Source organism: Corapipo altera, unplaced genomic scaffold (genome assembly GCF_003945725.1).
Source record: "Corapipo altera isolate COAL_440 unplaced genomic scaffold, ASM394572v1 97, whole genome shotgun sequence".
Classification (NCBI taxonomy): Eukaryota; Metazoa; Chordata; class Aves; order Passeriformes; family Pipridae; genus Corapipo; species Corapipo altera.
Genome location: NW_020884998.1, coordinates 963746 through 987448, shown reverse-complemented (window position 1 = coordinate 987448; position 23703 = coordinate 963746). Strand labels below are relative to the sequence as shown.

Genomic DNA, 23703 nt, shown 5'->3' with positions numbered 1-23703 from the left:
TTCAGCACCTATTGATGAACATCAGCTTTGCAAATCTTGGATAACAAACTCTTGAAGTACAGAAATAAATACCTTGGGTGCTGTTAATTGAAATTAGCTCTACTGAACCACAAAATTTCCTTGTATCCTCATCATGGTCCTAAAACTAAGAGTACTTCCTACAATAGTGCAAAGTTTCTGTATTAATGAGAATAAAAATAACTTTTCCTACATCAAAATTTATAAATAGCACTCCTATTAAAATTATGTATTCAGGTATAGTTTAGGACGAAAAAAAAGAACACAAAAATGGGAAGTTAAACAGTACAATAAGCTAGATTTTAAACTCAGTGAAAATTGATTATCAAAATTATCTTCTGTGTTCACTTTATACCAAATACTTATTCTAGTTTAGCACCATCAGACTTAGGGGAGCATGTAACATCATTCCCGACAAGTCAGTGCACCTTTGCAGTAGTTCATATTTTTTCAACAATTATATAAAAACACTGTCATAAGGTATATGTTTTTCTTTTAAAATAGCAACTTTCACTGTTAAAAATAGTAAATAACACCATATTCTCAATTTTATTTGTTGTAGGAGGCTTTCCTGAATGCAAACAAGTGCTAAAAAACAATCAATAAGTGGATTGGCTTTAATGGAAATGATACTTGCAGCCTTTAGTATTTGCTCATCTACACACCAAGACAACAGAAACCTTGTTTGCTGTTAACATGGAAAATCTGAATGGTCCAGAAGACTGGATCATTCCCACTGCCCAGTGAATGACAAGAATGAGGCTGGTTGTACCTCCCTTGGCAAATCTTGATCTGCGTTAACATTTTAATAATGTGAAATTTCAAGTGCTATTGAAGTCCCCACACAATAAAGTTACCAAAAAAACTGCTGTAGAAACGACTTGTGTTTCGTGTACATCCATTCACATACACACACACACAAATGTAAACAGTCATTGTTTTGAGGCCACAGCTTATCTCTTCTTTCATCTATTAAAAGAACCTAAGAATTGAGCAACATAAAAGCTTTTCAAGAAGAAAGCCTGGACACTGTTCTGTTACATCTGATGAAAATAATATTACACAGCAGTCTTTCACTTCTAAGGCTCATTAGAAGCTGTATATTATATTTACCACACCATGAAAATAATAACCTGAGAAAGAACATTAGCATAAATCATTAATTCATTGGAGAGAAACTCTGGAAGAGAATACCCTTTTAAAAGGAAAATGATCACATTAAAATACATGTAAACTTTGAGGAAAACAAGCTGTGCCAAGTAACTAGTGCCAAAATTAAGTAATTCATAGTTATCATACTTGGATTTCAACAGGAAGAATTTAGACCATATGAAAATACAACAATAGCTTAACAAACCAATGGCAAAAAATTCAACTGAGTATTAACTTGGCTATCTGAAAGCATACTTGCTTTCAAATGATATTCCAAGAGTCTTCTGTACATAATAAATAGTACAGGAAGATACTGAATGACAAAGGTCTGAACACACGCAGTCTGTCCTACACTAACGAAGAATTACCTATTCTCAGCAAATGAAAAAGCAAGCACACAAAATTTTCCACTTAGACATAAAAAAATCCACCAATTTCTCCTCTCTTTCTTCCATACTTATAAATTTTAGAAAGCAAAATTGTCAGGTGAAATTTCTGTGTAATAATTTCAATTAAAATAAATGATGTGCTCTTAATGCAGTTTGCAACTTCATAAATAACTAAATCAAGGAGAAGGGAAACAAAACAAAGGCAAAAATCTACCTACCATTTACCCAGTGACCAAATAGCAATATGAAAAATAGCACATTCCTCTTTCTATACTTTAGAGACACAGGAGCACTTTGATATTCCAAATAATAGGCGATGTTATTTGCTAATGATACTTTAAAATCATAACTATGAATGCACTTGACACCTCTTGGAAAAGAAAAAGAAACCTCACACTCTAATTTGCAGGTTCTCTTTTAAAGCTGACATCTGTCTGTCTCCTCACTGTACAAAATAAAAGGCAAGCTTTCTGTTTGCAGGCTCCAGATCACTTGCTCAGTTGTTGCTGAAATCACAGCATGCAAGGGCTGCGTTCCACCTGAGGGATATGTCTGTGCTCACCAGGGTAGAAGGGGACATTTCAGACTGTGAAGCTGATTGCTCTGGAAATGTCTGCTAACAGAGATGTCAATGAAGTAAAGGAGTTTCAGTACCTGAGTTAACAAGCTGTTGCTCCATGACCCCGCAGCCCAGGACCTCCATCCATTCTCCTTGGAAGTTGATCTCCATCTCAAAGGAAGGGTGAGTAAACGGAAAGTAGCAATCTACCCATCTGACTTGTAGTCCTGTAGCAGTGTTTAAATAAATAAATAAATATTAAAGGGTGTATGCTTAAAAGGCCATCCCTCCAACCATCTGTAAAATTTGCCCTTCAACTAATGATATCAATTACAGCAATCCAGAGAAAATAAATAGCAAACAAATTAATTTACAACAGTCATGCAAGGCGATAAATCTTAAAACCTGTGGAAAAAAATGACCATGTCTTTTCTAATATGAAAAATGCTTTGTGCAATTCAAGTACCCTTTGAAACCAAATCAATCATTTGTCAAACTCTAGCAACCACCTGGCATGGAACAAAAGTGAGTCAAGATCATGGGAAAGTCAGTAATTCTGTTGTTATTCTTTGCACCAAGAAATTACTAACTGCTTCTTACAGGAAAATGCTAGCTAAGTCTTTAATTTTTACTTAGTATTTCGTGGATTGTCTAGGCAAGTAATTTTTTTTTCATCAGAACCTAATTAAAATACAGAGCTGTTCTCTCTGTATAGGTTTAAATATGAAAGTTAAAAATAGATATTAATATACTCAAATAGAAGTATATATATGCACAGAGTTGTACATTATTAAGGTATGCAACACACACAGAGCATTCTGGACCCAGCAGATAAGTCTAAGAGAAAGGTATCTCTGGGTAACTCCCCATCCTCCTCCCCACCTCAGCACCTCTGCAAATGCTACTGCGCAGAGTGAGGAAATTCCCGGCATCTCAGAGCAGAAGAGCCAGAAGAGGACAAGGTCTACACTGCTGCCAATAGCAGAGTTGTTGTCAAGGCCCTCATTATATTTGATGAGCCTTAGTTCTTCTAATGATTTACAGAGGCTTTGTTTCACTAAATAATTTTTTCTAGCTATTAGGTGTCAGGAAAGAAGTCTCAGAAACATGAACTACAAAAACACAAAACAGAACTGAAGTGCAAAATCTGTAAGCTAATGCCTTAATCCCAAGCCCATCTTTCCTTCAGTTAAGCCAAATACTAATCAGTATTAGGATCATTAAGAACCAAGCAAGTCCAGTTTTGAAAATAAGGGGCACAGCAAAAGTTGTTTGAGTGACAGTACCTGTTAACATTCCTGGTTTGATTTTCAGGCGCTTTTTTGTGTCATTTCATAAAAGGAATGTGAAACATAAAATCGCATGATTTATACTGAAAGTTTTTCAAATAAAAATATTTTACGTAGCCTCAAGGATTAGATTTTCTTTGACTACTTTTGAAACATCAAATGTGGCTACAGAAACTGAAAAAACAAGCTACAACAAAAGTACATGCATGACCAAAATATAAAATACTGATTTGTTACAGGGAACTTTTCTAGATGTTAAGAACTTTCAAATGGTGAGGGAGGTTTAAAGATAAATACACTGGTACGGCTAGGTTTTCTTTTCTTTCTTAAAAATTAACCTAAGGAAATTACATGAAAGATAAAAAATCTTTTTGATAATTTTACAACACAGAACTCTGAAAACTGGAAGTATTTGCAATCATACCATTCACTGTGATTTTAGCAATCATTTTATTGTTTTTTTTCCTGCATAACAATAAAAAATACATAGATCAAAAGAGCTATGTGTATATAACAGTATGGTATGCAGAAAATTTGATTTCCTGATCTTGGCAATTTTAATTCTAGGGCTGTACAATCCTGCATACACTGTAAAGCCATACACATATAAAATATTTTCATTTAGCTTGCAAAATTTAGAACTGTAGCAAGGACACTGAATATTCAAGTAGTTTTGTGTTCAATAACAACATTCAGATAATGATTTCTTTTTAATCCTCTTATTACTTCGAAATGAAGAACTGGGAAAAAAAGGGATTTCTCAACTGTTTGTTCTTAATTAAAATAAATTTTAAGAGATAAAAAAAATTTAAAGCTTTTTTTTATTTTTGTATTTTAATGCTTACTAGTACTTAAGAGGCTTTTGTTTTAAATGCGAATAAGCAAACAAACAAAAATCTGAATTAACCAAAACAAATTCACAATGAAGAAACAACTCACCTTCATTCTGTTCTCTAAATTAATAGTTAATCCCATATACCACAATAATTTTTTTCATACAGTATCACGGCCAATTGGGAATACCTTTGTAGTTTATATTCGAGTGTTCTTTCAGACTTTTGGCTCTAGAAGACTTCACTGAAATGCTGAGGGTGCTCAGCCTTCAGCAAGATTAAGCCTTCTAACTGCATTTCTATAGATTGTCACAGAATAAATGGGTACATTTATTATTTAGATACGAAATATTGTCTTGGTGCTCAATATATTCCCAAGGAATAAAGAGCATTGCTCATACTCAGCAAATTAGACCGCTAAGGTCTTAAGGATTATGAAGATTAGGCTTTCTGTAGTACTGTATAATTCACCTGATTAGGCCTAATTTATTTCTTCATATACAGCCTATGACATGTCGGCAAAAACTGATCTTTCTCAAGAAATTTTAGAAAGCCAAGAGATGTGTGACACAGAATACAATGCTGAATCTAACCAGAGACTGACCCCTAGATACAAACTCAGCAACTTCTCCAGTTCAAAGAAATTACTTGCGTTACCAGAGGACACCCGCTCGTTTCAGAGCCTAAAAGTGTTCATGGGAGTCCTTCCAGTAGGCACATGTCCATTAGTAACTGTGGTGGGTTGACCCTGGCTGGACACCAGGTGCCCACCAAAGCTACTCTATCACTCCCCTCCTCAGCTGAACAGGGGAGAGAAAACACAACAGAAGTCTCCTGGGTTGAGATAAGGGCAGGGAGAGATCACTCACTGCTCAGTCACGGGCAAACCAGACTTGACTTGGGGAAATTAGTTTATTACAACCAAATCAGAGTAGGATAATGGGAAGTAAAAACTAAATCTTAAAAACACCTTCCCCCCACCCCTCCTTTCTTTCAGGCTCAATTTCACTCCTGAATTCTCTACCTCGTCCCTGCCAGCAGTGGGAACAGGGAATGGGGGCTGCGGTCAGCTCATCACTCCTTTTCTCTGCTGCTCTTTCCTTGCTCCAGCTGGGGTCACTCCCACAGAAGACAGTCCTTCATGAATTGCACCAGTGCAGATCCCTTCCACAGGGTGCAGTCCTTCAGGAACAGGCTGATCCAGCATGGGTCTCTCACAGGGTCACAAGTCCTGCGAGCAAACTTGCTCCAGCATGGGCTCCTCTCTCCACAGGGCCACAGGTCCTTCCAGGAGTCTGCTCCATCATGGTCTTCCCACAGGGTCACAAGTCTTCTCTGGGCATCCACCTGCTCCAGTATGGTGTTCTCCAGGGCCTGCAGGTGGATCTCTCCCCCATGGGCCTCCATGGGCTGCAGGGGCACAGCTGCCTTACCATGGTCTGCTCCACGGGCTGCAGGGAAATCTCTGCTCTGGTGCCTGGAGCACCTCCTGCCCCTCCTTCTCCACTGACCTTGGTGTCTGCAGGGCTGTTTCTTGCACATGTTTGCATTCCTCTCTCTGGCTGCATTTGTGCAGGGTTTTTCTCCCCTCTTTTAAAATGTGTTATCCCAGAGGCACTACCACCGTGGTGACTGGCTCAGCCTTGGTCAGTGGTGGGTCTGTCCTTGAGATGGCTGGCATTGGCTCTGTTGTACACAGGGGAAAATTCTGGCAGCTTCTCACAGAAGCCACCCCTGTAGCTGCCCTGCTACCAAAACCTTGCCATGTAAACCCAACACAGCAACTTACACGTCACATCTCCAATAAGTATGGAAATAGTGAATATTTATTGTTATTTCTGAATACTGAATCAAGGTAAGGAACTGGTCATAGCCTGCACCGAAAAGTAATGGTGTTATCAGATATTAAGCTAAACAAGTGCTAGCCTAATTGAGTCTCGTAATGAAAAAGGCTTGACCAAAGGCACTGAAAAAGAAAGAAAAGAGAAAAGAACAAACCAAACACATTAAAGCAGCCTATTGCTACACTACAGCACAGAAGCAACAAAGCCTGAGACCCAGATGGTCTTCACTGACCAGAAATTCTCTTTGTTCCTGTGAGGATTATTTTTAGAGATGAGGTTATGGGAGAAAAAGGAGAGGGGCACAGGGTGGGCGCTGGGAAGCACAGAAGGTATCGAACTGCGGCCTCTTGAGGTGAGCGTCACTTTGTAAGTACTCTGCACCTCGTTGTTGCAGATAATTCATCACACTTGCAGCAGACAGGAGCTGGCTGCCCATAAGCCTCCATTAGCTCACATTTTTCAGAAGTTATTTGCCAGACCATTATGTCCTCAATAAATGATTTTTTTTTCTTTCTTTTTAGACTCCTTACACCTACAGATCTCCATGTACTCAAAGGAGGTATCAGTACAACAGAGTTAAAAAGAAGAAAGAGTAGAACAACATGTTTGATTTAAAAGACATCAAGTGGCTGCTCAGTGAAAACCAGCAGCAGCAAAGCCATCAGTCAAAGCACAGCATCACCCACTCCTCTGCCTCCCCTTACCAGTGCCTAGAAACTGGGTAGATAAATATGAGACAGCAGTGAATTTTGAGTCATTTCATGTAGAGCAACAAATCACAGAAGTAACACACAATCATTCTTTTCTATTTGCTATAGTAAAATTACTTCTGAATCTCTCAGGCTCCAGAAAGCTTTTGACAAACTATGGAAGGGTTACAGAAAGAACTATAGTTGAGAAGGACTAACTATAGAGAAACCTAAGACAGTTTATCTTGGAAAGCCTTATTACAAGGTAACTTAAATGAGATATAACAGAATTCCTACACTGATAATCTGTATGGGGAGATGGAGGTGTAAGTTAAATTACTGGATTTCAAGTGTGCACCTTACCTAGAGGTAATAGAGGAAAACTAAGAATGTGATATCTAGGTGTAGTGTTTGAAATAGTTTCCTGATATCATAATCTCATGAAAAAAACTAAAGATAATTACTTGTAGAATGCAAAATCAGACATGGCATACCACTAGAAAAATCTCATAAATAGAACTGTCTTACACTGTGAAGTATTTAAGACAGTTCCTTGCATGATCCAGATCTTTCCCCCTCCATCTAATATCTAAGTAATTCCTTTGTCTGTTGTCAAAGCCAGATAGAAATAAAAAGACAAACTTTTGGAATAAGTGTAGGTAAAGAGTGAGGTAAAGCAAAACTGTCTCATTGAATATTATAAAAACTAACCTAGACCACTGGAAAAAACATTGGGAAAAAAAAAAAAGGTCAGGTCAGTGATCTGACCTTTCTTCAGAGATCCTGCAGGGATCCTCAATCTGTCATCAAGCTGACCTGGTAAATTCCCAGAGAAGTACTGCAGAAGCACAACTATCCAATTCCAGGACTTCAGGGCACAAGCTAGTTTATGCAAAATTAACTTGCACAGCAAACTTAATCAACAATCCAAACAATCTGCCTATGAGTAACTGTCGACTGTGTGATAACGTAACATTTCAACAGCTCACTGCAGCGATGGTCATGCTGTCCTGCTAGAAAAGATGTGCAACTTCACTACAATATTCTGCTGACAGCACAGGCTGTAAAAAATACAACTGATGTATAAAAGGAATGAAATTTTTGCTTTTAACAGAACATGAGGTCCTACGGAATGCCCACACAAAGGAAAAATACAGAAATTTCCCAAGAGCAATAGACACAGTAAAACACATTTTAAAATTAAGTTAAAATTTACAGGTGTTGAGACAAAAAAAAAAATTATCAAAAGTATTGTGTAAAGAGTAAAACAGAAGCCAAAAGATGACAGTAGTCAAAAGAGAAATTTATTTATGTGTGCCCCAAGACACTTGCAGTGTACCGATCTCATACACCTAATGCCTAACATGAAGTTTGCTCTCTGAATACTATATTCAAGTATTTCCATGAAATGTGGGGGGCAAATATATATATATATAATTTCATTTTAATCACTAACTATGTCTTCTCTTTGCATTTCAGGAAAAATATAGCTGGTATAGAAATGGAAAATCCCTACAGTAAGAAGGTGGCATCTACTTTTAGTCTGTATGTTTAAAATAATTTATGAATATATTTTTAATGCCTTTCTAGCTACTGTGTGGACTGCAGAAGAACTGCCAGCATGTTGAAGCTTAAAATGCAGCCTCTGTCAACAGTTAGAGAAGGATGAAACTGCAGCCTGAGATATCACTAATAACTCCTAGAAGTTGTTCACTTTAAACAACATCCCCAGCATCTGAGGTTGATCTAAAATTATCATTCTTACTATTATTCACTTTGATCCTAATCTTGTATGTTTCAAAAGACCACTGTTCAGTAAAATACACCCACAAGAAACTCTGAACTGAAGAACTTAAAAATTTTTGTTCAGGTGGAATAGAATAAAACCAGAAAAATATTCAAGAAATCATATATAGGACTTGGTACCATTATCAATCCACTCTTGGAAATACTGCTCTAAGTGCAGTAAGCATCTTAAAAGACCTTTGAAAGTAGGCAGGATACATTCTAATACCATCCAGTATTTCCTCAACAGAAAAATGAATCAGCTCAGAATAGCAGCCTCCTTGCCAAGGAAATAGCATTAATGTAGCAATTTTGACTCAGGCCATTTATAAATTCTGTTCCTGAAACTGAAAGCAGGTATTTCTGAGGAGAGAATATTTCATTCATATACATATTCATTACCTTTCCTCATCCCACTGTAAGTACCAAAAGACAAGTATTTTTCAGCTTGGCATGAACTTAGCAAACACCGTCTCCCCTCAGCTGCAAGGTTTAATTCATCTGCACATGGGAAACGCTCAAGGCGCTTCGTGTGTGTACACAGCAAAGCAGCATGTGCACGTACGTACCCCTTCCCTGGTCCTGTCCATCTCCATGCTGCTGGTGAGAAGTGAAAATTGCCCTGCACCCTCCCCAGCAGCACTCAAGCTCTCACACACCCCTAGATGCGATGGTGCGCCCATTCCCTGTCCCTCCGGGGACACGGGAGGCTCATGAAGACAAAGCAAAGGGGGTCCTGCACAGCTTTGCACTGGAGCTAGAGTTGCCTCTCCTCGCAGGTCCCACACTGACAGGTCTGCCATTTTTACTCTAACACCCTGCTTCTGCCCCACGAGTGTTTGTAGTTGAGTCTGGTATGTGTCCCCACCTGTATTCATGCCCACTGCATTACCCTGACATGCTGCATACCAGAACACTTTCACAAAAACCTGATGATTCAACACAGCGTTGTGTGCACCGGTATTTAGGAAAACCAAGAAAGGAGTGTGTGACCTCTTGAAAATAACAATTTTTTTTTTTAAAATTCTGTATTCCAACTGTCAACATCACCCCTAAGCCTCCTGTTTGTATTTATACAGCAAAATGTGTCTCCACAGCCCAAGCAACTACAGCCACCTGGAGCAGTCCAGGAGAACCTACCGTCACCAAAGATGTGAGTCATGAGCTTTGTGAGCACTTGCTTCAGGTTGAACTCCACCAGCCTCACTGCCTCCATGGTGTGACACTCTTGCTTGTGGGCAGTGCGATGGCCTTGCTCAAACAACTGTAAACCTTCGCCGTCTTTAATGTTGGAGAACAACTACAACAGAACAACAAAAATACCAGTGTTTTGCATCAATGACTTTCTAAATGAAAACAGAAAATGAAATTTCACTGATTCAAGTGGAAATCTTACCACCTAAGTCTGCACGATGAAAAAGAAACATAAAGACTGTGATTTTATAAATTCTGTTCACTAAATGCAGAGATAAATCATCATAAGAACAGAAATATTTAAACAACTAGATTTGTTTTATTTCTCTATACTGTATCTTCAAATAATATGATTAGCTATAGGAAAATATTAATTTATAAAAGAACAATCTCTCTTTTTCTGATTCTGTTACTGTGAAAGCTATCATGCAGAACAAAGTCCTCTGTACCATATAAGTAAATCATATCTCACAGCTTCAACTTTTTTAGCAACTGAATGATATAAAAGAAATACCAAAACATACAACACTTTTTAAAAGCTATAATCAAATTAACAATAAAAAAAAAAAAAACACAAACCCATAAAAAAACCAACTAACCAAAAACCAACAAAAAAAACCCTAAACCAACCAAACAAAAACCCACCTAAATAAAAAAAAAAAATCACTGGCGGTTTAATGAGACCTTAAGATGCTTACACTTGATTCATCTTGGGAACAGTTTACTCATTTAATAACTACCATTCTCCTGCATATTCCCACACACTGCATCCTTTTTGTGTACAGGAATTTTATCTATGGGGCATTTAAGGATTCGTGTTCTTGAGCTGGGGTTTCCAGATAAATTACAAAGCACATGGACAGCTCTTTTGGGATGTGACAGACTTGTTCTTTATTCAGAAGCTGCTCCCCACCACATCTGCTGCAAATTGAAGACTTCTGTTTCCTGCATATCCCTGCAAGTTTCTGGCCAGGTGAACCCAGACAGATGCAAACCAGCAAATCTACATCCTCTCAGAGAGACCAATAAAACACTAATTAAACAGCATCATTGGAGGCTCTGTGTCCTGGGGAGACAAGCAGGCAGTTTTATACTCTAAACAGTATTTTTGCTGGAAATCCTTACAGTTGTACAAAAAAAAATATCTGTTAAAGTCTTGAGAACAGGGAGAGCCAATTGTGAAAATGTTTCTAGTGCCCTTTCCTACCTCTCCTCCTCCAGCTTCCTACAGTCAATCAAGCACACACAGAGGGAAAAAACATGCACAGACATTTTCTTCCCATTAGGCTTCCCAGCATAACTAGCTCTTACTCAGGAGATGCCACGAACAGTGAGAAACCTTAACAATTCACAGATGCCTACAGAAGTTGTTTTAATTGCAGTTTGATGCCTTCCGTGCACTAAATGCTCTAAACAGAAAGTTCAAGTGAACCTCTGGTAGCCTACAAATGCTGGATATAATTAAGACAAGTTTCTAGCACTTTTCATATAAACACAAAGCATGCCTGAAAAGTCTGAGTTTAGACAGCATGCAAACTAGCAGCGAAATGGATTGAAGGAATAGAAAAAAAATCCAGTAGCATTTAACTTTTTATTGCTAGTCACAAGGAGACTTTGCTGGCAGCTTGAAAAAGCACCTCTCCACTTAATCTCCTTAGTGTGCTGCAGAAAACACCAAATAAAAAAGGAAAAGGATAAATACCAAATAAAATGATTCTCCATCAGTCAAAAATGCCTTTACTAACCAAAAGGCAACAGCTTGACAAAACTAGGCATTACACTTTTAAATAATAGATTCTTTATTCAAGTGCACCTGAAAGATTAAACCCCCTTCTTCCTACTGGCATTATTTCTGCCCTGGATGGAACAAGCAGATGACACCCATCCTATAACTAATTTGCTCTCAGCAGGACAGACTGGTCATCCAGCATGTGGTTTTGAAAGCCAGGGGGAATTCACAGAGGCCAGCATTAGCCCAAGCAGGATAATTGTCTTAGGCTCACCAGGTGGCGAATAGAGAGACACAGGCTTCCTCACAGAGAAACACAGAGTGGCTAAATTAGGTTCCTGCTCTGAACTACCCTATACAAGTAGCTATTTTCCTTTCTATTGACTGCCTGACTCAGTAAGCCAGAAACTTCCTTCAGGCAACAGAGATGTTTCCCCTTTTGACCAGAACATGCTCTATTCACACATTGGAAGGTACAGTCGCTATTTTCCCTATCAGTAGTATTTTAGGACACAAAATTCTTTTCTTCATTTTCCCCTTCATTCCTTCCTTCAGCTTAAAACTGGCTCCCTAGACCACCGCAAGAAACAGTCTGGACACTAGCCTTTAAAATACGGCATATGTATCAACAATACATGGAAATACTTTTCCTTACCGCTGTATTATTCCTGAAATGTGGATGTTGTAATTACTGTCTTAAGCAAGATTTTATTTTAGTAGTTTATATCAGATATGGAAATAAAACTTGTGCAAGAACCATTAAACATATTTAGCCATACTCCAGCCCTCTAAACTGCCTGAGTCTTCATCCTGCCAAACTAGTCACATGCACCATCTCCTTTCCCAAGCCAGGGTAAGTGTCCATGTGGCAGTGTACTGAGCCAGGCTGGGAGACGAGTCTGATTAAGCAGTAACCCAGGAGAAGGGAAGAAACTGAGGGCATGAAAATGGTCAAGTTCAGCTCAATAATCAAATATCAGCATACCAGTGACACTAAGAGACTTTCTGGTACATGGAACAGGGCTGGGCCACTTCAGGCACAGGTGTGATTCTACTCCAGTTCAGACAGGCTGTGAAAACACAGCTATTGGGAAGTCCCCAAAAAACAATCAGTGGCAACAAAACAGCCCCCCCTTACAGGCAGGCACCAAGATGCTCTTTGGTATTCTCCATAGAGGCTCCATCAGCTCCTGTCAACTCCAGCACAGCTGTGGATGGGGTTACACTGAGAAAAAAAAGATCCCTTGTATTAATATTTATTCCCCACTTTCCATCCCCACTTTTCATCCAATATGAACAGCTTTAACTTATACACTGATTTCACTATTACAATGATTGAACTGTGCTAAGTAGATCTCTTGGATTAGGAACACTTCAACATTTCTATAAAGCCAGGAAAGTCAAAGCTTGAATAAAATGAAGAATCACCTATGGTTGCTCCTTTTTGATGTCAATTTTCCTCAAGCACATATCTGAGCAAATGGAGAAAAAAATATGTAACAAACTGGCATAAAACACTGACACATTAAAGACCACATTTTCATGTACATTTATTCCTTCATTGCACACTAAATTAAAATGCACTATTTTATTGTATTGAATAAGGTCAGTCACTACTACTACCAGAAAAGAAATTTCCTGTAGCCATAAATCAAGTACCTATGTGTCTGTCTAGTGTAAGGACAAGAAGCTTTTTCTTTCAGTGAAAGTGTGTAAAACACTGAATATTGTGTCACCATGCAGAAGTTAAAAAAATTAATAATTACCAGGATTTAACAGCATATCTAATTATGCTGCATTACAAAGGAGCAGGAAGAAAGGAATTGAAGTGACCTAACCATGCAGCATGAAATTTACTCACAATTTAGTTCATAATAAGAATAAAATCATATTTGATAACATGTAATAGCAAGAAGATGCAGGGTTTTAATTGGACAAATACAAATGTGCTCCTTCAAAAGCACATTCTCGTATTTCTCAGACTGGCACAAAGGGCAGAAGTCACACAGGCGATTTAAATCAAGATCCCAATGTCTCCTCAGTCACTTGACAGATTTTTTGGTCTCACATTCCTTCATTATCCACACATTTAGGATTCAATCCAAGATTAAGTGTCTCTTTATAGGACGGCATTCTGTCTTTCCACAATGCAGTTGTGTATTCCTCCTGCCAGTCAAGCATTGATTAAGATAATGAATAAATCATGCTCACAGACAAAGCAGCATTTAAGATTATCTCTACATGAAGATCTGCATGTGGCAACACTTGACCTTGCCACACCAAATACATTTTGTCTCACTGGCCCTGATAAATGTCCCTAAAAATGAACCAACAGCTGCACTCTGAATCTACTTACTAAGAGTAAGCCATTTCCATAACATTTTAAAAGTGCTGTGGAACTCAAAACTCAATAATGGATCATGAATGATGAAGATGATGACAGACTCACAGACACCTCAAAGAGAAAATCTAATGTCAGTCTCAGTCAGCCTCCAAGATGTAAACCTGCACCCCAAGCCAGGCATTTTTAGGTACCAAAAAAAACCCCCAACCCACTGTCTTCATGACAGAAGGTTCTTTATTGCATATCAAGAAGAATTGGTTTGGGGAGAAAAAGGCAAAAATCACTTGAAGCCACAAGCTTGCAGGTGCTCACCTTAACTTCTACATCCTTCCATTTTCAGTCCTCCAATTACAGCAAAGAAAGGTTATTTCTATTGTTTGGTTGTTTGTTTTATCTAATGAAAATTTTTCTGGAAGCAAAGGGAAAACAACTGAGATGTCTCTGAACCATAAAGAAAAAGTAACACTGCTACAAAGATACCTGTTATAATGAGACATATATTATCAGACTCAGACTTCTGCTTCTGTGGCAAGTGTGTGTAGAGCCCTTCCCAAATCTTTATTTGGGAAGCCTAGCCATGATGATGATTTCCCAAATACACTTGTAGATATTTTGCTCTTTTTTTTCCCCTACGCAATTAAAATATCACATTGAATAGATTTAACTGCTTTATTCTGAACAGTATTGTTGGATTTATTTTTTTTTTAGCTGGATGACACAAAGTAAGACAAAGTTTGAAAAAATATTTTACATAAAGTCTTTGCAATAAAAGATGCACCAGTGGTTTTCGAACTTTCTAGACCATGGACCACTATGAAAATCTCACAGACCTTCTGATGTCCTTCACTGTCAAACTTTCAACTAAAAATAACAAAGAATGCAATTTGGGTCCTCAGACCAGTGAAGATCTGTTTATTACGGCATGATTTATATACCACAACTGGGAAAATACTGAATACTACAATATGTACAACTAAGATAGACAACTGCAAAAGTGAAGTCAGTTCCACCTGAATTAGACAGGCCTTCTATTCCTACCACAAAGCCAAACTGCAGGAACAGATTCACCTCAGAATATTCTAGCAAAGTAATGTTGCTGCTCTTTTTCTTATCAATGTGCCTCCGCTCCTGGACACCCTTCACTGCTCCTTGAGAGAAAGAGAGGCATCTCTAAGGCTCCTTGGGACTGATGCTTTGCTCACAACCCTATCCATGAGTGGCAGAGGGCTAAGAAGAGTACCTTTCCTTGGCCACTTAAACCTTCTAAAATATTTGTTCCTCAGTGCTCAGCTAATCACTGCTATTATGACTCCCAGTTACATACACAAGTATTCTCAAACATACTGTAAAAGCTCCAAATCACTACCTATAATAGGTTGATCTCTGGAACACTATAAGTTGATTTAAATTCCTTTACATGTGAGCATTAAAAAAAGTGACTGAAGACAAGAAGGAGCTTTCCTTTGATACAGTGTCAGAGTAGAAGTACAGTGTCTAAAGTTGCAGTAGCATAGAGAATTTTGGAGAAATCAAACCTAAGTTTTGCAAGTGAAAACCTAGGATAGCACTTGATTTAACAAAAAACCAAAAACAAACAAAAAACTCCTGTAGATTATTGGTCCATCAAGTGTTCATACCCATCCCAAAGCATAAGGAAAAGGACAAAAGCAACTTTTTTTTTTCTTTCTAACAATACAAAAGTATTATTATCAAGGTATACAAACATGGGAAGATGAGGAAAGGCGTATGTATTTAGATGACAACCAGAAAAATCTCCCTTTCTATTACCTCGATTAAGACTCTTTACATTTCAGTATATAAACACTAGAAGTTACTCTTCCTTTTTTTTTTTTTTTTTGCATTTATAAAGAATGCTTTGGAGGAGTAGTCCTTTGTAACTGGAATATTTACCATTTTTACATTGTATCCTAAAAAAAAGTTGTCGTTTCCACCATAAACATTTCAGTGGAGAATAAAGATCTATCCCTACTATTTCTAGCACAAACAAGCATTTCTTCATCTAAACAACCTGGTATTGGCCTCCATTGGAACAAGGTTACTGAATTAGAGGAGCAATTCCTATGTTTTAGCATCTGTTCTCCTTAAAATTTATGTATAATTCAGTACAGACTATAAAACACCGTATGAAGTCTCCTTCCAGTGTGTAAACATTTTTTTATATCAACTGAAAGCTGTTCATTGACTGCCATTGGGTTTATATTGGCTCCCTCTTCTGGCTGACATGAACAAAGTGCAATTTATTGAGATTTTTTTTTCTCTTTTCCATAAATTATAGAACTGCATCAAAGACAACAGCATAGCAGAGAAATAATTTCTTTTGTAATCCACCCAGGAAAGTTAGCCAGTTCAAATCTGACTACAGCAGTATCAAAACTGCCAATCCAAAACACTAAAAAAAGGGAAAAAACCATATTCCATAGAAAGGAAAAAAAATCTAAACAACCATTAGAAGAAAAACAGGCATGCTGGAGGAGGAGAATAAAAAAGAAAGACTGTTTGGGGGTACTGTTTAAGAAAAATGGTTCCTTTTATGTTCAGATCTGAAGCAGATCTAGGAAGCTATATTTGGCTCTGGTTTTAACTATTTATATTAGTTCATTTCTAACTGTTTTATATACTACATTCAGGTAATAATTACCTAAAATATTTTTAAATATATTGAAAACATGTCTAAATAGATTTTCAAATTTTCTTTGACAGTAGTCCAAGGCCACTTTTTAAAAGTTTATGAGAAATTTAAGCTTGAATTATTCTAACTTTTAGCAATGAGTTAGTTTGGAAGATGTAATTTCTTTAGTACTTTAATATCTGCACTCAAACAAAGTCACAGAAAAGCATCAGTTACCTGCCCATCTTTAAATTATAGATTAACTTTCTCTTTAAAAAATAATCAGCCAACCATCATGAAAAACCGTATAGCCAAAGAAACAAATAGCTCACAAATATCTCAGAATAAACAGTGTAAATTTGCCAAACTCTGATTTGTTTTTGCAGCTCTTACTTCCACTGTGTTGACTTTACCTTTGATATGAAGAAGATTATACTGAATACAGGGCAAGAGTTTTAACCTAGTCTTGACTACAGCGTGTAAAATTACTCTATTGGCCATAAGATGAAATGTACCCAGGTCTTGTAGCTAGCTAAGATCTAACAGTTTTTCCCTCGGTTCCAAAGATTCTGATCCTTGGTACTATGGAAATTTCCTCTTCCCGGAGATTGCAGCCTGGTTATGAATGAAAAGTCTGAAGCAAGGGTAACAGGCCTTGACATTCACACGTTTCTGCTCAGTGGGTTGTAATTTTAACATGAGTACAAATAAATTATTATTAGAATATTTCTCTCATGTAGTATTACCTCTATTTAGTCTTTGTTCAGCTCAGGCAGTTCCTCCTGGAATTATTTAAATGTAGATTATTTTGAACAGGCAACCAGAATATAAAACACAGGAACAGTCCCCAGTGAAATTTCAGAATTACACATTCAGTTTTTTCCACAAGGCTCTTGTGATTATGACTGTAAAAAGTGTTACATATGGCAAGGCTCTATCAACATTTAAACATGAACTGAAGCAAAAAAGAATGCTTCAGATCATGCTCAGGTTTAGAATTTCTGCATGTTGCCCAATAAACAAGACTTTATGCATTGTACACCACACCACTATTCTTTCTTTATCAATATAGAAAGTCCAACGGACTTTCATTCTTTGGAGAGACAGATACATTTTCCAGCACGTAGCTAATTTCAAATCCATCATTATTAATGTTCTCCAATATTTCAATTGTTTTCTTGGTGAAAGAAAGAAGATAAAAAGAAACAAGCAATTTCCAATGCAATGAATTAGATTGTTAAACATTGCATTTTTCTAGATAGAATATGACACTGAATATTTCTGTTACTCTGTTCCCAGTTATTAAAATCCTACTATTCCTATTATTAAATTTGTAGAATAGAAATAAATAGTCTGTCATTAAGATTAAAATTTCTTAAGGGGTATATTCATTAACAAGGATTTCAATAATTAGATCAATCATACCTAAATTTGCAGAAATTTCATCCTGCAAGAATGTTGATGTTATAATTTTGTGGCAGATAAAACCTTTACATCTGAATGCCTGAATTTCTGCTCAAGTTAAAAAGAAAAAAAAGTCATGAACAAAAACATTAAGAAATGGTATTTTCTTAATATAGTATTATACATTTTTTCCATATACTCTGATTGTATTCATAAGTAGGCCTATGGGAAAAGAACAGCAAATAAAGAAGACCAGATAAGTCCGTAAGATTTCCATTTCCTGGTTACCAAAGAAGCAGTTGCAGGCTGGATTCCACACCACACAGCTCACAGAACACCTGCAGAGGTAGGAATGTGTTTGTACTGGAGGAAGCAGTGGCCACATGAGGTGGGAAACACCAGTGCAGGCAGTGCAAACACTTTCCATCAGAGAGAAAAGCAGTGCTCTATGATTACCCTGGTTTTCCCTCAGGCATCCAAACCCATCAGGTTTCCCTGCCAAGCTTCTGTCACCCATTGGCAACCACATTAAGAACGGTCTACATCTCAGTATTATTAGAATAAGCTAGTTTTAGTTATAGAAATGTGAATTTGGCAGTATTGCTACAAGCGTACACAAATTATACAAATCAATTACTATTTGGAAAACAAACTGGCTTATATTTACCACTGATCAATGATGCAGCACAGTACTTAATGACACCCAGGCATTTGTAGAACATGCAAGCTGTGCAAACAAAATATATAAACTTAAGAATCTTGGACATCTACCTAGAGCTCTTTAGCTGATGCTTCTGGACTCTAAGGAGTTTACTGTGTATGCATCACACACACATAACGATTGGCTACAACAGAATCCTTCAATGCAGCTTTAGGATGAGCTGAAAAATGGAAAATTACCTTAAAAAATGACATTCATTTACAGTCAGTGCTATTAAAAGAAGAAAAAAGACAACAATAAAAACTGCACGTTGGATGTAGCTGTAACAACTCACATCCATGAGTCCTTCAAGTATAATTTGACAGGTTTTTGGTAAAGTGATCTCACCAGAAGAGAGTTATGACAGAAATAGAATTGAATTGTGCAGATCATTAACTGAACAAGTTGTTTCCTTTCAGGTTATGGTTTTTTAGCTTTCAATAATATTGTCTTTTCATTTCTTCATATTTTTCTGGGGAAGTCTATAGTTTTGAAATTCAACATTTTCTGTCTATATTTTTCTCAAAGTATTACTACATGATCCATCTTTATCAATGTACAGCATAACATGTGTGGCTGTAACACACTTTCGTGCATGAACTTTGCTCACAGCAAACACAAGACCACGCAACTTACCCAAAGCCTCTGTCACCCCAACTAGAGAATTCTTACCTCATGACAGGAGAAGAGCCGAACTCCTTCCATCTGATGGAAGACTGGGTAGTGGGTGTTATCGATCGTATCTCGGCGGTAGACATCTCCCACTGCCAGAAAGGCATCTAGGCCAGAGTGTATCAAGTCCCACTGATGAGCTGATGTATGTGCTCTTAGCATGTGGTCACGATTCAAGTAATAGTTATCCTCTTTCCTTCTGCTGGCATGGTTTTGAGGGATAAGTAAACTATCGAAATTCTGCTGTACTGTAACCACTGGAGAAAGACCATCATAAACAGAAAAGAGTGGAGTCCCACGGCGTCCTACATAGTGTTTGTAGAAGTGGTCCTTCACCTGCTCCTTGATTAGCCACAGTGGGTGATGTTTTCTGTTGTGCAAGTTCTTCCCCACCTTGGAAAGAATCTTCTCTGTGACATTGCTGTAGTCATCCTGAGGATAAGTTTTACCAAGCAGTTCCACAGTATTTGAGTATGGTGCACTGGCAGCAAAATCTGAAGGTACAGACTTGGATGAAGAATGCCTTGAATGGGTGGGAATTCCTCTTACCTTTACTTTCGGTGATAAAGCTGTTTTAGAGTATTTAGCTACTCTCATGAACTTCCACAGCATTGCCATTGTGAACTTTTTTATAATCTAGAGAAGTAAAAAAAGAATTAAAAAAATTTGAGTTAGGAACAGCAACCTTGCTGTAGGAATTGCTAGTATCTTAGGTATACATGAATCCAAATGTCTGCTAGATTAGTATGACCAAGTTTCTCTTATAAACCACTATTTTGACTTCAGAGGAGGGAAAATACCCTTGTGATCAAATTTCAGCTAGGATATCTTATTCAATTATCAGGCTTCTGCATCACTGCATCAGTATTAATGACTCCAGAACTACCCTTGACCCTGTTCTAGAAAATACTCTTTACAGCTGAATAAACATCAGACCTTCTTTCAAACAGTAATTTTCATCCAGTTAAAATATGAGGCAATAACCAAACATTACTTCCAAGAAACTCAAATTTAACAGTGGCCTTTGGCAGGCAGAACTTGCTTATAATAAACCCCCAAGCATTAACTTCTTGTTGTATCACCTCCCCCCGTTAGCAGAAACTGCAGAACACGTTTCAGATCAACCTGATGTATGTGGCACACACTGTGCAATCACCACTAATTCTTACTTAACACCAAACGAAACCAGTTCAACCTTTCAAACTACTGAACCACTTTGAAAAAAAAAAACAAACAAACAAAACAGATGGTTAGACCACAAGCCATTTATTAATATATAAACAGAACATTAAGTTCACATATGAATATTGCACAAGATTCACAATAAAGGCCCCAGATAGTCAGAACCAGTGTTAGCATTTTGGGGCAAGCACAAAATCCCTTTTTCCACATGTTCCCAGGAAGGCTATTTTCACAGCTTCCACTGCTGTACTGGGCAGACAAGGTTGTCAGATATCAGGAAGGCAAATGACGTGATGAGATTCTTAAAAGTTGTCTGGACTGAAGTACTCATTTCCTATCAAAGGGCCAACTTTACACATGCTCCCTATTTACAAACAGGCTTTGTGTTTCATGCATACACAGCTGCATTATTCTGCAGCGCTCAAAGAGAGACTTACAAAACCAAGAAGTTTTGAGGATGATGAACCTTTCGGTCACTCCAAATACATAAGCCCATTTTGAAATGCAAAATTTCTTGAAAATCTATAGTTGAGCTTCAGAAATCTTAGCATAAATTCCAGTAAAATAATTAAAGCATTACAATTTGCTTATTACAGAATGGGAAAACAGAGGTATTAGAAGTTAAGTCACTGGGTAAAGACATCTGCTCCAAACAAACTGGCTTGTATTTCCCTATGAACCAAGAAATAGAGGGCCACAGGTTTCCTGGGTGAAAGAGTTTTCTGTGAAAGTCATCTTAAAAAACTGGGGGAAGACAAGACATTAACAATGAATACAGCACATTTTTCAAGAGATGCCTTTCCATCTTTATGCTAGGATTACAATCTGGCTTACTTTCCACAGGAACAATAAGAGAAACAAATGTAAATAAAGAACAAGCAAGCTAAGACTATTTTTCTTATTGTCATGTTTTAAAATATGTATGCAAATAGAATAAACACATAGCAGAATATAGAGTCACAAAAAACCAAATCTGTAAAAGACAATAGGTATGTTCACATTTGGCCTCCTTTCTTCTGTCTTATGCCTAGATGTTCTCTATGGGTCTGTTTCATGCAGTAATTGTATCTCAATCAATTAAAATAAAGGCAAGTCAGTTAGACAGAAATTAAATTTGGCAGGCAGTATAATATTTGGTTTAATCCTTTTTCTGGTCAAATATCTTCAGAAGTAAAGAGCAGCTGCAACTTTTATCTAGTTTTGAAACCTTTAAGAACGACTGCCTTTGGCAGGGGGGGCAGTTAAGAGTTTACAAAACTATTTCACCGAATTAGTTATTGACCATTACTGAGAAAGTTCACCCATAAATGAATTCACACACACAGAAATCCCTCTGACATAGGCTAAACAAGGGACAGTCTTACATTCTGAGAAGAGGCTCCATTTTTCCGAAACGTACGTTCTCCTTCATGGAAAGAAAATTCTCATTTTTAAACAGCTGTTTGAAATATCCAGTTCTAGTCAGATAATGAATTCAGTTTCCCTTAAGTAAATATCACCATCTGCCCATACATTTATTTTTCTAAAAAATTCAATTCAAAACTTACACATAACTGTAATGTACAAAAAACTCTCGTGACTTTATTATAATTCTCGTGATGTTTGCTGGTTTCCTAAGTATCATTCCTCTGAGAATCAGACAACCATATGAGAAGTTGAACTTTCAGAGAAAGAGTTCTCATGATTATAAATCTATGGAAAGAGAAATTAGAACGTGATCCGTAAGTGTTGGGGAGGGGGGATTTTTATTTGTTTGCCTGTTTATTTTAAGACTCATTATTTATCAGGGAGATTCTAATGTATACATCTCTAAGGGCCTATCTGATATTTCAGTATCTGTAATGAGCAACATTTTGGTATCAGTTCCTGACAGTTCAGAAACACTAATTTTTCTGACCAAGTGAAATATACTCCTCACAAACCTGTATGGGAGAAAAACCTACAGAAGAAGTTGTATCAGAGTTTTCATCCTAACATTATGTTTGTGCCTTAGATAGTTAAATGGCATTATTACCTGTATTATTATTCTAATCTGAAGTAAAATCTACTGTGAGCAGTAAGGAAAAAAAGTTACAGTTATCCAATGTTTTCTGATGAGCTATCCAATGTCCAAGTACTGCTAACAACAGCAAACATACACTAAAGGAGCCACTGACATGGTATCATAGAGAGCACCAGCAACACTGAAGTCCTTCACCAACACTGCTGCTTCCCTCTCTCACCACAGACCCATGTATTCTTTTTCCAGGACCTTTACAGAAAGATGGTATTGGACTTAGTCCAACTTAGCTGGTCATAACTTACATTTGGGGAGAGAAGCCACAGAGAAGAAAGAAAATAAAACATGTTTACGCTCTGTACACCATACGCAAAATATTCAAATCAAAATAATGTTTACCAAGGTGGAGACCAATACTGGCAAATAAAGACATCTTTTTACCTTTCTCATACCAATACATACCCAGTATTAAGAACACATTAATTACTTATGTTCACTTAATAACAAATAGACAGTTATTTATGTCTATTTATTTCTGTCTACAGTTGCCTAAACATTTACAAAAAAACAGTTTAAATTTATAATTTTCTTTCTTTATTTCCACCACGTTTATTATTTGGCAGTGAAAGAAAACTGGTTTCTGTGCACACTGACAAAACCTGAATCCCACAGAAAGGACTGCCAGCCAGCTAACAAGCACAGCGAGCCAAACAGCAGCTGCAGGTCCTGTAGCTGAAAACAAGTACATAAACGGGAAATAAACATTGAACAACCACCACTGGCATCTACAATCCAAGGATGGTAAAGTACTCCACCAGCATTACCAGCGGGTCACACATTCTGGGCCTGACAGTGGCTCCAACTCGCAGCTGGGAGCTGATGCAGGGCTTTGGAAGCAGGTTGCCCTGCCAGCAGCTCCTGGTGGGGCTTCTCAAAGCACTGCAGGTGAACATGCAAGCACCAGGCCCATGATCTCCTATTACACAGATACTTACCCAGACACTGCCACCAACACATTCCAGGGTCCCTCAGCAGCTCATCTGAAGCTCCATGGGCCTCAAGTCCCTCAATCTCCATACCAAGACGTGTAATACAAGTGCAGGAACTCAGAGCTTTGAGAGGGATGATATTATACATTATGTTGTGGCAATACATTTGGAACTATGCCTGCACATGGGTATAAGCTTTAGAGCAGCTTCAAGGCAGACCAGAGGGCAGGAGGTAGCACCCAAGCCATCCAGGGATGAAGGAATCAGAACAACTCTGTCCATGCTGTGCATAGACCAAGCACA

The 23703-nt window shown here is 37.6% G+C and overlaps 1 protein-coding gene across 5 annotated transcripts in view; it reads right to left on the bottom strand.

Annotated features, from left to right (window-relative positions):
• FARS2 (phenylalanyl-tRNA synthetase 2, mitochondrial) overlaps positions 1-23703 on the bottom strand; it is a 233810-nt gene that overhangs the window by 162943 nt on the left and 47164 nt on the right. For 3 of the 5 annotated variants that reach the window (XM_027666787.1, XM_027666790.1, XM_027666789.1), the window contains 3 exons: positions 19231-19866; positions 9699-9858; positions 2214-2345 (listed from right to left, as the gene is read on the bottom strand). In XM_027666787.1, coding sequence (XP_027522588.1) covers positions 2214-2345; positions 9699-9858; positions 19231-19866 — 928 coding nt within the window. Of the gene's footprint in view, positions 1-2213; positions 2346-9698; positions 9859-19230; positions 19867-23406; positions 23524-23703 lie in introns of all 5 variants that reach the window. The other 2 variants (XM_027666792.1, XM_027666788.1) reach the window with 2 other exon arrangements.